At 40.9% G+C, this 18,476-nt stretch overlaps 1 protein-coding gene across 1 annotated transcript in view; it reads right to left on the minus strand.

The window, feature by feature from the left end:
• Positions 1-17,385, minus strand: part of rgs6 (regulator of G protein signaling 6) — a 60,806-nt gene extending 43,421 nt beyond the window's left edge. The window contains exon 1 of the mRNA XM_030771212.1: positions 17,302-17,385. Coding sequence (XP_030627072.1) covers positions 17,302-17,385 — 84 coding nt within the window. The remainder of the gene's footprint in view (positions 1-17,301) is intronic.
• Between the last annotated feature and the right edge of the window lie 1,091 nt (positions 17,386-18,476).

The following is an 18,476-nucleotide window of genomic DNA, read 5'->3' on the forward strand; positions in this document are numbered from 1 at the left end:
TGACAGCATTAGAAAGCTTATTCAAAACCAAAGTAGGAAAACATCGCCACACACAAAAGAGATGCATTTGCTACTGCACGGTCAACAACAATCAAGAAAAAAAAAAACAGACTTTTATTTCTCCCAAACAAACCTGTGTCATATCTATTCGAAACTAGGAGAAAGTTGGCTTGACTTCAAAAGCAGGCATTGCTTATTTCTCTCAAACGACTGTCATTATGAAAGAAATACTTCACGATATTGACATGTTTGGCTCCATCACAAATTCCAAATCGATGATATGTCCATTTTGAACTGGGTGGGCACTCAATCAGATCTCATTAAAGTCTGAGGACTTCCTCCATCTGGAGGCTTTCAAAGCAAGCAGGACTCTTCTTCGATTGACTAAGCAAGCTATTGATCAAATACTTGTACGTCATGGTTTTAAGTAAGGGCAAGCTCTTTGAGCACGCTAGGATTTAGCCTAAACCTGGTCTAAACTGCATCCTACATAGTCAAAGTGTACTTTACTATTCCCAAGCCTAATGTGCGACAAAGTGTGTATCTGCTGCTTAATGTCAGCAGGACTGTGAAAGAGTGTAAGTCTTCTGTGTTAAAGTGACATTACTCACAATTAGAGGTGTAACGGTTTTTCCGCCAGAACCAAAAACTGCAGAGACAGTGTTTGTGTATTGAACCTTGGAATTTGTTTTCTTCTTTTCGAATGTCATGCTATGTCTTAGTACATTCCACACTGTTTGTGCTTTTTGCACAATGTTAATCATAATCTGGAGGTTTTTCTTTCTTTTTTTTCCATTTCTCACTGAGAATATATGCACTGTGTTTATCATGTGTGTATGCTTCAGTGGCGGACAATTAGGACAACTGTAGAGGCAATGTCGACCAACTAACCATTTCAAATAACAACAGAACGCATTGTGTCTCTACCCAGATCATAAATAATATAAATTATATTATTATTAATTATTTATATAATCCAACTACACAAATAAAGTAGATCTAATCTCTGGGCTTCTCTAAGCAGGAACTTGTTTTTCTTTTATTGAAGTAGCTACGTTTTTAACAGAAAAGGGACAGCAGTCGGCAATTGTGTGCTTCTTTTTCTGATTCAACGACACAGTCGATTGGCAGACCCAAAATTGAGGACAATACCTGACTCATTCAAATCGTGTGGCAGTCCTTCGATTTTGCCATCACTACAACGGATAGGTTTAAATTAAAAAGACAAAGGGAAAACTTGAGCTCTGAGTTTGTTCAATTTTCTTTCACGCCTAACCAAACCACAGCACAAAAACCGAGGTACAAACGGAACCGCGAATAGGGTGTGTCACAGAATGTATAGCCAACTGCATGTCATTATGACAGTGTTGTGATGCGACGTAAAGGTATATCATTGCCGTAAAAGAGAGAGCAGTCGCGGGAAAATGGGCTGTAGGTGTGTTAACAATGTTCAGTAAAGTTTTTCAATTAGAGCAACAGAGAAAAAGTGGATATTGTTTTATTTCACAATAAACCAACAGGGTTTACTACAGGGTGAGCAGTTACACCCCTGTTCACGATTAATCTGTATGGGAAGTGGGTGCAAATAACGATTGTGTAGTACTTAAAAATTTAATTTTTAAAAATATTGTATTCACTCTGTATTCAGAGAAAAACATTTGGAATGCACTGTACACTTTTGGGTGGTGCATTCTGATTTTCCATCCCATAAATCATTGCAGGATAATGTGCCAAACAAAAGTCAAATAACACTAGCAAAAACACTGTAAAAACAAGAGCAATGTGAGGTATGTGTTTCGTAAGGAGCTATTTAGCTGCATCGTTAACATGTGTAATTGTCAGCTCTCCATTTGACATCAATTCAACAACTTCTTTCAGACTGCCATTCAATGTGCTTAACAGTTTATATTCAGCAGTTGGTTCTGTAAATTACGACTATATACATCAAGTATCACAGTGCACGTACATTTTTCAAGCGAGAGAATGTGAAAGAGGGGGAGGGAAACAAAGAGAGGGAGAGGGAGAGAGAATGAGTGTGTTTAATCTACCATGTCACTGATGAACACAACACAATGACTGTGAAAGGCAGCAGGGAGTGGTGCTCTATGAAAAATGCTATATTGAAATTCTTCTCTCTTTCACTCCAGAAGGAGACCTGCAGATTTCTGCCACGGAAGAAAAAAAAAATCCTGCCTTTGTTCTGCCTGAGGGTCCGATAAAACATGCCAAGAAACGTCTGCCTCCTGCTCCAGTTGCTGATAACTCAGAGGCCCATATCTTTAAATGCATCTAGAAACCAGCAGTGGCACCGACAGATTCACCACAGTGTCTACAGTTTACATTTTAGAGTGTGTCTTAGGATTGTTCAGAAACACTAATAGCAAGGAAACATTTCTACACTGGTGAAGATAACCTCCACAGCAGCTGTAAAGGTTGTGTGTGTGTGTGTGTGTGTGTGTGTGTGTGTGAGAGAGAGAGAGAGAGAGAGAGAATTTGTGTGTCTATGTATGTGGGGGAACAGAGGAAAAGACAGAGTGTGTGAGAGAGAGAGAGAGAGAGAGAGAGAGAGACAGACAGACAGTCAGAGAGACAGAGAGGGAGAGCAGGAGAGGGAAAGAGACAGAGGAAAAAAGAACAGGATAATAAATGAGAAGAAGAGGAAGAATGAACAGTGGGAGTGAGAAAATGGAAGGAAAAGGAGAAGAAGACGTGAACAGAGGTTTCATTTTTTCAGTATCATGGGCTAATGAACCAGAAGCTGCCACTGGAGATGGATCGTGTTATGTTCAGGTCTTAATAGTGCCTACTGATGGAGTAGAAGAGAGAAATCTATAAAATCTATACTTATCCCTGCGGCCAGACCATCAGCTCAATCTTACTTTTGCCTCAGATGCTCCAGATCCACACACAACTACGGACATCTGGGGAACTAAGGACTCTGTCCTCCTTCCAATACACACACAAGTGTCTGGACCTGTCCCATTTTATTAGTGGGCAGCAACAGAGACAACACATTCATGCTCCCCACTTGCAGATATGCACACAGTTACACAAATACAGTACACAAAATGAATACGTCCCTAATAAACAATACTCAAAATAAGTGTGACAACACCCTAACAAACAAACTAATATGGGAATATTGGGTTTACTTTTCAAACCACACACAACCAGTCAATCTTCCCATCCTCTACTCTTCCTGTTTTCCCATTTGATGATAGGCTTCCTACTAATCTTTCAAGCTGTCCTGGGAAACACAATTGTAGACACAGTTCGTCCAAGAATTAGTGTCAAATCTCATTATCCAGACTTCAATGATTAAATAGACCATCCAGTCATACTTTCCACAAATTTCTCTGTAACTAACAAGTGCTAGAGATACTGACTGACCAGAATGCAGTGATTATATCATTACTCAGAAAAGACAAAAAGTAGTGCCAAAATCTTTCTTGTCACACAACATGACCTGGTTGAGAGGTACAGAAAGTTTGACTCGCCTTGTTATATTCAGGAGACCCTTTATGTGTTAATAAAGGGTTAATACGATGTAAAAATCACACATGCGCATATTTAGTATTGATCACGCAATTCAAGCACTGAGCGAGAAAAGATGATGCAAGCATGAAATGGAATTTGAGCGGATAATTCATCTCTGCATGAGTGGGTTTGGATGTCCACACACATAAGCCATCGGAATTTGTTCACTGTGGAAATTACAAACTCACATTTACACACTATACCTTCAATTGTATCTATTGCTTATTCTTAGCAGTCGCTCAGTGAGACATTTGCCGGTGCACTGTGCAGATTTGCAGTCTGACGTTTGTGTCATATATATATATGGAATTGCACAGTTGGAATACACTTCTGCACAAATAGTCTCCTTAGACAAACTTATGAAGTGCCATAGGCCATGTAAAAACAAAAAATGGCAGTGTAATGAGGTCACAGCTAAAACAATATTTACACTTACAATTTTTATGGATGTTAACATGTAATAAAAAAAAAAAAAAAAGAAAGATCTTGTGAAGAATGTTCTGGTGCTAGGAGCAGTACCAGAACTTCAATCTGCCACCCGCTTTTTGTTTTGTTGTTCTTCTTCAGTGAAACTTCACTTAGTGATAGCCTGGCAGTTGGTGGTCCCTTATTGTTGTCATAGCCTATGTCTTATAAACTTTCTCTAAAGATTTCACTTTTACCTGCTGCAGAACCTTTAGTCAATAAAATAAAAGCAGTTTTTCTTGTTTTTAAGCCATGATCTTAATTGAATCAGTAAACGTAAATCATTCCACTCAGGTCTCAGTTCAAATGATTGTGCTCAGACTGTCTTCTCTTCTTTTTCTTATTTTTTCTTTTAAAGAAAGTATTGAATGGCCTTTGACTAGGCTTTGATGGCAGTTTTATCCTTTTGAATCCCACTGCAGCTTTTCATGTTACAGATCATAAAGATCTCAAACACCATCTGGGAAACTGCGCTGCTCTTTACAGACTTTCATATATTCCTGACAAGTTTCAAATCAAGTGAACAGAACAATTTTTCAAACATAAAGCTGCTTTCAAGAGAACAGAGAGGGAAAACTTCCTGATGTGACCAGGAGACCCAGACACAGCCCCTCTCTTCTATGCTGGCGCGGTGGCGGTGGCAAGGGGAATGCCAATGAGGCTCAGGACAGCTCTCAGCGGGCACAGTCATAAATGCCAAGGGCAGAGGTTTAATCGCAGACGTGCTAATCCCATTGCTGCGCTGCATTAAACACCCCTCTGACAACCAGCCTCAGGTAAACACGTAGCAGGGATGCAATCAATGGTCTCTCTCTCTCTTTCTCTCTCTCTCTCTCTCTCTTTTGGGCCACTGAGAACAAATGCACTAGCAGAATATTTGAGACACAATAATACAGAAGTGCTATGAAAACCTTAGGTATGCATCCCTAGGCTATCTTTAACAGTTAGACATTTGAGCGCGCGCACGTGTGTGTGTGTGTGTGTGTGTGTGTGTGTGTGTGTGTGTGTGTGAGAGAGAGAGAGAGTAAGTCTGTATTGATGTGTGAAACAGAGAGATTTATGAGAATGCTGAAAGTTTTGTTGATTTTATTAATGTCTGGATTAAAGTTTCTCTGGGACACAAATCTCTTTTCTGTTTTTCTTTTCTTTTTTTTCTTTTTCTTTCTGTTTTGTGAACAGAGTACTATGTTCTTCCACATCTATTTTGAATAAAAACACCTCAAGGACACATTTTGTTTCATTGGAGAAAAAAACAGTGCCGCTTTGTGAATCACATTATTTTCAGCAACAGAAGGGTCTCTTCTTGATTACTGTGAGATGAAGGTACTATTGTTCATTGACCCTGAAACTGAATTAAATCAGTGTATCTCACATAAACCAGCTGAGATAGGAAACATAACAGAAAAAAAGGAGTGTAAGTAGTGGGCTTAAATGGCCTTGGTTTCAGTCTCAGAGGAGGTTTAAAACTATTTTGCCCAGATTACTGATTCTGAGCAGGAGTTCCGTTTGGTACAACTGTGAATAAATGAACTTCCATCGCGGCTAAAAAAAAAGGGGGACTGCATGCACCGATAGAAGAGAAGGGAGAGAGATGAAAGTCAAAGAGATAGAGCATGAGAGAGTGCAGATAGATGGACAGACTAGTATGGGCTGAGAGCTTAGCATTTAGCGTATTGCCAGAGCAAGAGGGTGGGCGTGGCATATTGAGAAGAGGAGGTGAAAAAAGAGAGAGAAGGAGTGAAATACAGAGAAAGAAAAATGTGCTGCAGAAGAGGGGTTGTGTCCTCTGAGCTCATGGCTGGAGTGCAGCCTCTGGATGATCGTGAACTCGTGTGTGTGTGTGTGTGTGTGTGTGTGTGTGTGTGTGTGTGTGTGTGTGTGTGTGTGTGTGTGTGCCTGAGTAAAGTTCACATTCATTAATCATGGCCTGGTGAGTGGCACTGCTCCCCTCTGCTGACCTAACGAATCTCCTCCATCCGGTGGGCCTGAGGGAACCTCTTCATCTGTTGTCTGTATCTCACTGTCGTGGCCGCCAACCATAAGGTGCTTCTCAGCAGTGCAGAAGCCCCTATTAGTCATCAGAGTTTGCAGATAAAGGAATAAACCCCGCCCACAAAAAAAAAAAGATTTCTCTCTTGAATTAGCATATTTTTTATCAGCATAATAACAGTTGCAGGTGTTCTAGCTCTGCAGTGCAGCAGTGCTTCTGATTCAAATCTTAACCCATAAAATAAACAAGTACTGGCTTTGGGATTGATCACTAATTTTCAAGAAGTGACATGGCTGGACCCTATGCTCCTGGATATAAATATACATCTCATTTGAATATTGTTTTAATTTTTTTTTCTTTTTTTTGGCAGCGATGAAATGGTGTTCTGAAGCCTTTGAAGTGGCCTTCTTTGTAACAGCTGCCAAAAACGGTGCGCAAACGAGAAGCTTTAGCATTTTTGAGAATCTCATTGTTTCAATCATAGACCAGTATGCTAATCAGCCTGTAGCACAGCTGCAGGGCATATAAACCCAGACGCCTTTTTAAAACAAGGGAACGACTGAGGTGTTAACTCCTACCCTCCTACCCCCCCCCCCCCACCAAAAAAAAAACACATGAGAGTGCCACTGCTCACACCCATATGAGTAATTAATACTTGCCTTGGCGACGAGTGCTTCAATGGTCTTTGATATGAGTGTTTAGAGAGACAAAGCTTTATTAACAATCAGTTCTTCACACCAGTGAGGGGTTGTTTTAGTCTTTGGGTAGGGAATAATCCTTATGTTGCATCTTTGGTCAGAAGCTAATGTTTGATGTCAGTTTTTATTAAGAGTCTTGAGGTGTTAGTTTTTAACATGACTGGTACAACAAGCATTTAGCATGAGCAGTTCTCCAGGGAGTTACTTTAAGTCTTTAGTGAACCTGATGAGTGGCTAGTCTCTACAGTGGGGATCCAGGTGAGTTGCGATCCAGGTGAGATCCTAAAAATGGGCATTTTCCAAGAGTCTGTGATAGAGCCATGGATATATGAGAGAATTCTATGGTAGACGATGGAGGGACACAAACAGACCCATATTAAATGTGTTCTCCATTTGTCGTTCATTTCATTTCATTCATTTCATTTCATTCATTACTTGTCTGAGGTCAGCACAGAGAGCACAAGGAACCCCATGACTCCCTATTTCATCTCTCCACCATATCATGTCTGCTATTCAGTACAAACAATAGCCACACCAGAAGGACCACAGCGGGCTGATATAAAAACCTCACACATAAACACACACACACACACTCACTCTCGCGCTCTCTCTCTCACAAACACACACACAGACAGACATTCGTTACAGGATATGGGGGGGCACAGGACCTTATAATTAGAGTTTTGGAAGGTCACAGCATGCTACAGCAAGGTAAGAGCAGGGTAAGAGTGATGACAAAATATGACAAAAAGAGCAGGCAGCTCAGAGACAAAGGGGCTAAATCAACATCGCTCTCTAACTGGCCCATGGAGGTCTCAAACCTGCATATTTGACTATATAATTTCCCTACTGGTCTGACTCTGCAAAGAGACCACCCCTCATTAGCCTCTGTACAGAGTGGGATCATCTTTGAAGTGCATCCAAGCACACCGCTCTTTCCCTCCAAGAAACGGCTGCTGAATCATTTTCATATTCATCTGCGCATCTGTCTCAATAAGGATGGAGTAAAGTTAATCGGTTTGAACCTGCATTAGCTCTTACAACTAGTCCCACATCAATGGGATTGTGTCATGTATATATAACGCCAGATTTCCCCTCCATTGCAATCTATCTGTAGGTTTCTGTTGCTTGTGAATTTTCTGTGTTTAGAATTAGGAAGAAAGAGTAAGGAATATAGACTACCATCCTCAAACAACTCCCTCACTAAAAGTTTGTTCCAGATTCTCTGAAATACACATGCAGGTGCACACACACACACACACACACACACACACACACACACAAATATAAACAGAGACACTCATTCCCAGTAGAGGAGAGTGGTGGCTTGCATTAGGCGATGATGAAGAGCATAATGGCCATCAATAGCATCTAGCTTATTTTTTGACGAATCCATTACACTAACCTATCTGAGCAATGAGAAGACTTAGTCTGCAGTACTAACACTGTTCTTATCTGAAAAGAATTTCTTTCCATTACAATCAATTTTGTAGAGAAACATTTTTCTCAGTACCAAATATGACTATACAATAAATAAGCCACTACTTTGAATCCTATGCGTTTCCTTGGGTCATGGGACCAAAAAGAGGGAGATGTTTTTTGAGACCTTTGGTCCTCCTACAGTTGCTCATCTCTTCGGGTTTAGTGCCATATACCAGTTACACCCGAAAGTGCTTGTTCACTGAAAAACCTTTTTAACTATCCAGACGACATCAAATGCTAGATGGCGAGGAACTTCCTTCAACTAAACGACAACAAAACTGAAGTAATTATATTTGGCTCTCCTAGCTCCGTCGCTAGCCTTAGCAATGCGCTTGGTTCCCTGTCTGCAAATTTGCAAAATGCAACTAAAAATCTTGGTGTCTTTTTGGACACTTCTTTGAATTTTAACAAACAAGTCAGTAGTGCTGTGAAGGGCAGCTTTTATCAGCTTAGATCCATAGCCAAATTAAAGCCATTTTTCTCTCATAGGGACCTGGAAACAGTTATCCATGCTTTTATCACCTCGTGGCTGGATTATTGCAATTCCCTGTGTATGGGGTTGACCTATTCCACCCTGTCTCAACTACAAATGGGCCAAAATGCAGCTGCTACTTTTAACTTGAACCAAGAAAAGACAACACATCACTCCTGTCCTGGCTCACTTGCATTGGTTACCAGTGAAATACAGTGAATTGATTTTAAAATCTGTTTTAAAAGCCCTCAATGGATTAGCTCCACAATACATTACTGATCTGCTGATTCCATATTCTGCCCCTAGATCTCTTAGATCATCCTCACAACAACTCCTCTCAGTCTCCCCACTCGCACCTCAAAACCAAAGGTGACCAGGCTTTTTCTGTTACTGCCCCCAAGGTCTGGAATAGTCTCCCATCTCACATTAAGTCCTGTTCTACCATTGACAACATTAAATCAAATTTAAAGACTTACCTTTTTTCTCTTGCTTTTAGTTCAGTCTGAGGTTGCCCCAAGGTTTTTGTCAAGTCCACTCTTAATTTATTTTTAATGTCCTCGTACTGTGTTCTAATCTGTTCTTGGTTTTACTTGAGTTTCTTTTAATTTCTTATTTTACTACTTTGGTTTTGATTATTGGGGGCCAAGCAGCGAAGCTGTGTAGGTACCCATTGTGTTTCTACCTTTTCTCCATCATCTTTTTCTTTTTCTTTTTCTGGCTAGGGTGTCTATGGCAAAAAGTAGTGAAATTTGACTGATTGGAGACAGTCCCCTAATTCTTTTCACCAAGTTTCATGTCTGCATCTTGAGCACTCTAGCGCCACCAATGGGTCAAAGTTGGAGGTGCATTTACACACGAAACTTTTGAATCATATGCCCGATTTTCAAAAGTGAGGTGCCCTTGGATTCCTTGGGTCAAACTGAGTTCAATGCACCCCATGACATCAATTTCCACCACATTGGATTTTCCGCCATATTGGATTTTATGCAAAAGTTTTTAAATTTTTCACAGGTCATAAATTTTGCTTAATCTTCCCCCACATTGGCACAGATGATCTTCAGACAAAGCCTCACTAAAGTTATCAGATGAATTTCTGATTTTTGAAACCATTCACCATTTACAGCTGATCAAAAGCAGCTGCAAAGCCGCCTAAAAAGAAGCGATGGCATATCTCAGCAATGCTTTGATGTACTGGCACCACACTTGGAATGTGGACTCAGGACCCCTTTAGTGTCATTTGACCTCTGGTGGGCCCTGCAATAAGCAAAGATATCATTGTGCCTCTTAAGTTTTCATGTGTTTTTCATAGCAAAACTGATTCTTGTGTCAGGTCAATTGTCATTAAACTTGCTATCAGTGCATAAAGCCACGCTTTTAACATGATCAGATCAAGTGGCCATGTCGACTGTGCAATGCTGGGCTGCTTGGCCCCCACATCGCTGCTTGCAGCTATATTTATCATTTTATTTGTTTTATCTATTTTTCATAGTTGTCTTGCCTGATTCTGCTTTTATCTTTTTACTTGTTTTATGCATTTATCATTTTCATCTTGCTTTTTATGTATTATTCCTTTCACTCAACTGTTTTATCTCAGTTTTACCTTGGTTATTTAGTTTTTGTTTTCTATCTGGTCTTTCTTTCTGCTCTTATGCTTTTATTTTACGTGTTCTTTCTTAGTCCTGCTTTTATTCATACTCTGTATTCCTCTTATTGATAATCCTTCTGCCTCGGCTGGAAAGCGCTTTGGGTCAACTCCTGTTGTTTTTAATGTGCTACATAAATAAAAGTGACTTGACTTGACATATGGATTCTTCATGGACAGGAGAGGGCAGGCTAAGTGTCACAGTAATTAATTAAAGCTGAATATGGTCAGATAAAGGTGGATATCAGTGCAATTACACTCAGGATCTTCCAAAATATATTTTCTCCCCAGGTTTTTTCGTGCTTTATACCTGTACTAAAAAAAACTGAAATGAAAAGGATTTCATCATCTCTTGATTAAGTATGAAATGTGCTGCAAACTTTCTTTAAGGGTTTTTGTAAAGACACTCAAGGCATAAAATTAGTGGCCACGTTTTCCGTCACTTGCTAGCATCGCTGACATTGACAGGCAACTAAGCAAGACAAATTATTGGCTGGCAAACAAGATCAACACTGTCTCTAATGCTGCTGACCTTTTACAATATGGTAGTTCTCTTTATATTCGTCCACAGGCACACTGCCAACTGAGGGGGTGAGAGAGAGAGAGAGACAGAGTGAGAGAGGGAGAGAATATGACAAAATGGGTTGAGAGAGAAAACCATGCACACACAAAGACACACAAACACACACACACACACTCACACACACATTGGTGTGAAGAGGTTCAGAGGCTGTGATAGTGAGAGAGTCCTATTCTCTGGAGGATGCATTGGAGAGAGAGAACTCCCCTCACAGACTCAGTCAACGTGTTCATAGCTGACTGCGTCAACAAATGAAACAAGCAATGGTAAAAGCCCTCAGACAATCACGTCGCCACTTATCTTCAGAACAGCATTTTAGCAGACACGCTGTGGGAAAAAAGAAAAAAAACGCTTTACAGTTTTGAGAAACAGTCCCTGAAGGTTACGCCTTGGCATTTAGGTGGGGTGCAGGGTCGGTGACAGCGATTTGTCAGCTTGGTGTGACATTACACACCTTAATCACCTGAGCAGTTCTTTTGGGGGTCGTTATGATGAGCTTTCTACATGGGCACGTTTGTTGTCTAAACTGGTTTATACTGAATCTGTGTGAACCAGTGACCCCAGAGCACCCCCCCCATTCCTACTGATTCCACTGTTTCCAGGTGGCAAACACCTGGGAGAGGCACTCAAGTTTTTCAGACTCGTGAACTTGCATGGCTAGGCATAAATCACCACATAAAATAGAGGTCAGAGAGTATTCTGCTGGGACGCCATGCCAGACGTTAGTCGCGCCAAAATGTAAGACATGATCACCCAGCCCACTGAAGTACAAATATAGCACGGTGGTGGCGAAAATCTCCACTGAAAAGGAGCCAGCACCAAGCACCGGTACTGATGAATGACTAGTGATCCGGCCAGCCGGGCTGGGTCACACAGACAGCTCAGGGGAAATCCTGGCTACTTTGTGCCTCCAAATACCTTTTTAGTTTGAGGAAATTAGGAAATCACTACCAATAAAACTTCTACACAAATCATACCCGTTCACCGTTCCCAAGATACGAATCTGTGTGCAAATCACATAGTCACAGGTACACACACACACACACACACACCCACTCATACACACACACAATATGTGCCCCCTCTTAAACACACCCAAGTACCTGTACTGGAAGGAAAAGAATGCAGATTTTTCCACTGTATGAGGTCACTGTGACACTGATGTGACAGGATAAGTAAACTTCCATCCTATGTCTGAGTAATTCAACAAATAGGACACTGTTCCATTCAGCTTGCAACTGATCACAGCTCAAAGAAAGACAGTTCATTAGAATGACCTCATACCCTCTGGACAGTGTGATTTTTTCTTCCTTTATCCATTAAAAATTTCTATCACTCACTTGCATCTTATGCCACTCTCTCCTTGTTCTGCCTTCTTAAAAAGCAAGATCATATAGGGAGCAAAAAAAAAAAAAAGCATGAATAGCACAGAGAAAAAATTATATCTCGTGCAAGCTAAGATTATCCAAAAACCTAGCAGGACAGCTTACATGTCTCCTGACAACAAGTTTCAATGCCCTACCTAGGGAAGAATTCCCGCTGATACAAACGTGCAAGGAAAACACCCGCTTATGTCCTGAGAGGACTACATCTGACTTATTGGTTGATGGTTTATTGCACTGCATTCATAGCACCTCCAGTAATCCCACGGATTTAGAAACCAAGGAGACATGGACAACGTGTTAGGAGGGCATCAAATTAGCCATGTTGCAGCTAAATGCCCCGTTTTTCATGACAAGATGAGTCAGCTCCAGCACAGCTACAACAGACGAGCAATTACAACGCGAACTGATCAGCAGGCAGGGTCTGACACAGGGGAGAGTGTCAAGTGTACAGCAGGGATAACAATTAGGAGAGTGTATGAAATGAACAACTCAAAAGATTTTCTTTGCTTTGGTGGGGTTTTTATATGTGTATATATATATATATATATATATATATATATATATATATATATATATATATACTTATTTATTTCTTTTAATACCATGCCAGTTTGAAAGAAAAACAGAAAATATCAAAGCTGCATCCTGGTTTTTTTTCTTCTTGGTTGTTTGGTTATTCTACTTCAGTTATCATTTCAAAATGATAGCTATTCACCAATTTCTCAATGGATTATTGAAGACTGAGTTTATTAATGGCTTAAATGCTCGTTTCAGGTTCGTAGGTCTTCAACAAACCACAGTTTAAGATTACATGACTACGTTAATCATGATTAACACATTCAGTTTAAACTGCTCACTTTTAACTATGATGAGAACTGACAGTCACTGGGCTCAAAGCACTTTTACTTCTTATTTGAAAACAAAGTGCTTAATCAAACAATGTCTTGGGGCTACTGTGCCGAAAAATACGGAGCAAAATTCAATTTAACAGCTCACACAGATGTTCAGAGCTGCATATTCTACTGTGTTCCACTGTTCAGTGCACGCAAAAATGGAGACTTGAGTTTGTACTATTGTCGTGTTTGTTTTGTCATTATCATCACTAAACTAACTTCACAGTTTGTGAGTTGCAGGAACGTTCAAGTAAAGCCTAAGCCTCTTTTTCGGGGATTTAGTCGAATAATGATGCAGCTCTTGTCGTCAAACAGTTCCGTGTATCCTCTGAGATAAAGCAGAGCGCAAAAACTGCTATGATAAATAGAGGCATATTAAAAAAAACCTATAATTGAAACCAATAAAAGAGAATTTTCCAGAAGAAACTCTGCACTCACAACAGTTTACACATAAACTGAGTTATTTTTTTCTCCCTGTTTAACATTAACATTATAAGTGGGTGGAGAAAAAAAATGGTGGTTAAAAGAAGTGGATGAAAAAGAGATACAAAAGAAGACAGAAAAATGCTTTTGCGTTACGAGAAAGAGAAAATCCATTTGTAGACTTCAGCATTCTACAGTCCACACGTACTGTCTTGTGATGATCTGACAAGACATTTTCTCATTGAACTGCTCATTTCAATAGTCACTTGTGAAAGAAAAGAAGAGAAAGGAAAGAGTAATGTACGTGCCTTCTGAGTGAATCCATACCTAACATCCGCACTGTATGTACCGTCTCGAGGAAACAATGCAGTTGTCAGAGGCTTTACAAAGTCTGTAAGGCCAAGAGTGCATGTTAAGGAGGCCATTATTGTCAGCTTGGTGGTGGCTGACAGAGCCAGATAGCATTGTAAGGGAGAGGTCTTCACAGCCTAGTGGGTTTATTCAGGTGCATCCGTTCTCTCTCTCTCTCTCTCTGGTGCATGGAAATGCTGCTCTCCCTGGGGCCTCCATGCTCACCTTAATGGGCAAATTCATCAAAGTCAGTCCTGTCTCATTGCTCATCCAGGTTAATTGTGTTTCTTCTGCCTCTCTCTTCTTCTCTCTCTCTCTCTCTATCTCTCTCTCTCTCTCTCTCTCTCTCTCTCACACACACACACACACACACAGTGATTTAAAGCAAGCAAGGAAGTATGATGCCAAGATTACTCTACAATATTATGAATCAACCCCAGTTGTGTTCCAAAGAACAACACCATCCATATTGCTGAAGAGTCCACCCCACTGTTTGTATTACAGAGAAAAAGAGTAGGGAGTTAAAGAGTGAAACAGATGGAGAGGGAATGAAGGAAACAGAGATAAAGAGTGTGAGATAGACGCACTTATAAGAGTATATTCTCTGCGACAAAGATTTTCACCCTTGACTGGACATGTCTGTGTGTGTGTTGACACAGAACAATGCCATTTGTTCTGAACTCTTGCTCCAACCCCGGGGACAGTTGGCATTTCTCCCCAGGGCATGGAGCACGCTGGCAGCCATCTGGTGCCAATCTCCAGTTCCACCGCTGTAGTAAGAAGCCACACAGGAGGCAGGCAGTCCTGAGTCACCAAAGACAGACACCCATTGTCTGTCACCCAACTATTCCAACTCAGCTCTATTTACTGTTGGTTTATGGAATCTCCTCCTGTAGCACCCTCAAAGGCTGTCCCAGACTGAACAACTCTAATGGATGGAATTGCCGAAGTGCTCTCTCAATTTCTGTCTCTTTCTTTATTACTTCTCTCTTTCTCGTTCTCTCCCCTCTGTGCTCTCTTTCCCAATTATCTCTTTTGTTTGATTTTCTTTCTTTCTTTCTTTCTTTCTTTGTCTCTGTATCTGTAAGGCCACAAGAGGCTTCATTAGGAGACACTGCAAAAGGCCAGCAGAATAAAATGGATGAGAACACATTGATATCAGGGGCAAAGCTCTTTCATCCTGTGTCAGAACTTAAAGAATGTTCTGTTTCTATGACATCATTTCAAGTTTTGGCCCTTACTACTCCCCTGAGAATGCTTAAGCATCCAGTCTTTCTACTGTCATGATTCTTATTGTATGGTACTGTTCAAAACCACACCACCTGCACCTGATAAACAAACATGTACTGGTTTAGGTGAATCACTGACTCACTGAACCATAACACTACCAAGTCACAGTATCATGACACACAGCCCAGCAAACTCTACTCTGCCTCTACAGTCAATATTTACCACAACCTGCTCTCAGTCATTCAAACAGAGTAACTGAAATGTAATGTAAAATCATAGGATTCCCATACATCAATAAGCTGGTACTAGTATGTTCAAATTTCACACCAGCAAATAAAACTTATGTAAGGCACCTACACATAAATAACGGGTTTCATTAGTGGACACCAGAGGGCTGTCCACAAGGAATCTGTTTGACTCTAGAGTTGAGAAACAGCACATAGAAGTTAAACATTTCTCTTTTTACTTTAATTCCCACCTCCATCTTACAGCTACTAAGGCATCTCTACATCAACGCTTGTCCACGACAGTGTTTTTTTGTACCTCATTGATAAAAATGATAATTAGAGTGAGTGTCTTTGTTCTCTGAGTCTATCCAAGTCCATCAGTTCTACTGAGTTCAAGCTGAAATCATTCAACGTCAAGCAGAAGTCAAGAGAGCGAATGTTCTGTAGAAGACTCAGAAATCAAGAAAGGGTCCTTTGTAAGGTCTAAGAGATCTGTTTTTTTCTGATTGGCAGCCCTTAATTGGAGAGAAAAAAGTGGTTTGGGTGAGACTGGCAGAAATCCAGCAGAATGCACATCATGTCTCTCGTGTCTTCTGAAGAAAGAAAGAAAGAAAGAAAGAAAGAAAGAAAAAAGAAAGAAAGAAAGAAAGAAAAAAACCTTTCCACTGCAAGACTCCTGCCCAAGGTAGAGTAGAACAACATTAGCATTCATTTAGATCCTCCAAGTGCTGGATTTCTGGCATAGGAAATGAATTTCTCTTCTTGACAGGTTAGAGAAGAGGATTCATTTGAAAAGACCCACTCACAAACCCCCTAAATACACCTCATAAAGTCAATATCTCTCTCTATCAGTTTTAGCAGCACAGATCTGATCTGACCTCCATCAACACCTGAGCTACTACAATCTATGTTTCCTGAATGTACCTTTTCAGCAAAACCCCAAGAGACAGTCCAGTCCCCCTGTAGCACTTCTTTTTTTTCATGCCTGTCTCAAACACATACTCCTCAACAGATGGAGAGCAATATGCCAACAAATAAATAGACGCACTGAGACAGTGAGCTCTCGGCTTACAGGGATGCTGTGAGACCCGATTTTATTTTTGTCAGTGCTGTTAGGCTGACAGAGAGAGAGAGAGGGTCAGAGAAGAAGCAGAACAAGATCAAAACAAGATTTCAAGTGGTGGCAGCCAGTGTTCAAACAAGCTAACGAGCTCTTTACACTGCAGCCCAGAGATCAGTCACAACCAGAGGACCTTCACGAGTGTTCTCTCTCCCTCTCTCTCTCTCTCTCTCTCACTCACACACACACACACACACACACACCACACACACACACTCAGGGATCTTTATTTGTAGTCTCTTACGTGTAGTGCAGGTGAATAGACATTCGGGCATCTACACATGCCAAAGGCTTTGCGTCTGTATTCAGACTGGTAAGCACTGAAGAGCATGTGACTGTTAGCTGAACAGATGTCTTTTTCCAATTATACAACAACATGTATCTGATTAAGGACAATGACACATGAAAACATGCACACAAGCTTAATGAATGAACACATATTGCCCTTGGTTTTGAGGACTCTACTGAGCTATGCATCACATCAGTGGAGGGAACCGCTTAATGTATTCTGGTCACATTCTTCAGAGAGATTTTCCCCCCAAAATTCAATTTTTTATTAGAGAAGACAAGTAAATCCTGTTCTCATCAGTGGCCTGGTATGTGTTGACCACATTACCTACCAGGAACAGCTCAAAATCTGCTGATAAGTGTAAAAGGAGCAAATGGTTCCAACTCCAGCATATGACAGCAGCAACCCAAAGCTGAAAACTGCAATACACCTCATTCTACACAATAATAACCCATGAAAGGTCAACAGGTACCACTCTGCACAAGCACACACACACACACACACATAAAAATCCTACCTTCCTGTAGACAATCATGTTTGGAGAGTCTTCATCTTGGTCAGATGTCCCCATTACTCCCTGGTCCTGAGTGGCCTGGGCCATGCTTGCTGACTCCTTCTCTCTTTTCACACTTTCTTTCTTTTGTGCTCTCTCTCTCTCTCCCTCTCTGTGGAGCAAAAGAGAATGAGAGAGAGTGTGTGAGAGAGAGAGAGAGAGAGAGAGATCACATGAAATGGATCATAAAGTGCTTTTCAACAATGAGCTGCTTTGAAGACAATAAATTAAATATCTACTATCGTTTGATCCACACAAAGCTCAACAGATTAACATTTCATAAGCTTGACATAATGGGAGAAAACCGACCACAGAACTAATAGGTAACACAGACATGGAACATCTGGAAAATATGAAGAAATCAGCACGGGGGAGGCACGCTTCGCTTTTAATTTAAAAATGTGTACATCCAAATAACCCACAGTGACTACTGAATTTCACGGTATGTTTTTCCAATTGTTGGCTGCAGCAACTCTTACCATCCCACTAAATTTATAAAGCGCGCTTTAAGGCAAGCGGTAACGGCGACGGGCTGTCATTCTTGCCCTATAAACTCAGATTTCAGCCAGACGACCTCAGAAGTCATAATCAAGTAACGGCTTGGCACTTGTCAAAATGCTTAGGGAAACTTAGTGGGCTAGAACTGTGATGAAAGTGCCAGAACGGACGAGCTGAAGAGCATTCCCGTTCCGTTTTTCCCCTCGTACATGCCATGCTAATTGACAGGGCTTCTGAAGTGGAGAAAAAGTCAGCGATGTCCATTCGCCACCTCAGGCCGCAGTTTTGCCTGCAGTTAGCCCCTCACAGAGAAAGAAGAATGAGTAACGCATTTCGCCGCTTATCACGTTAAGTCGATAAATTCATCAGGTACCATTGCCTTGGGAGTTCTTGGTTCCTCGCTTTTTGTGCTCTAGTCGGTCAATCAGCTGTTATCGCCTATTTCTGATCAAAAGCGTCGGAGCAGAAACAATGGAATAGGTTTTCGCAAATGGAACAGCCATTGTATGATGCGACTTAATGGCAAGACACCAACGGCAGAGCCGATTGTATGGTCATACTTGAGCACGCCCTAAAGTACACCACAGATGTAATAAGGTGATGAAAAGAGTGTGCTTAGTTCATTGTTTTTGTGTGTGTGT

The sequence above is a fragment of the Chanos chanos genome, chromosome 4 (genome assembly GCF_902362185.1).
Source record: "Chanos chanos chromosome 4, fChaCha1.1, whole genome shotgun sequence".
NCBI lineage: Eukaryota > Metazoa > Chordata > Actinopteri > Gonorynchiformes > Chanidae > Chanos > Chanos chanos.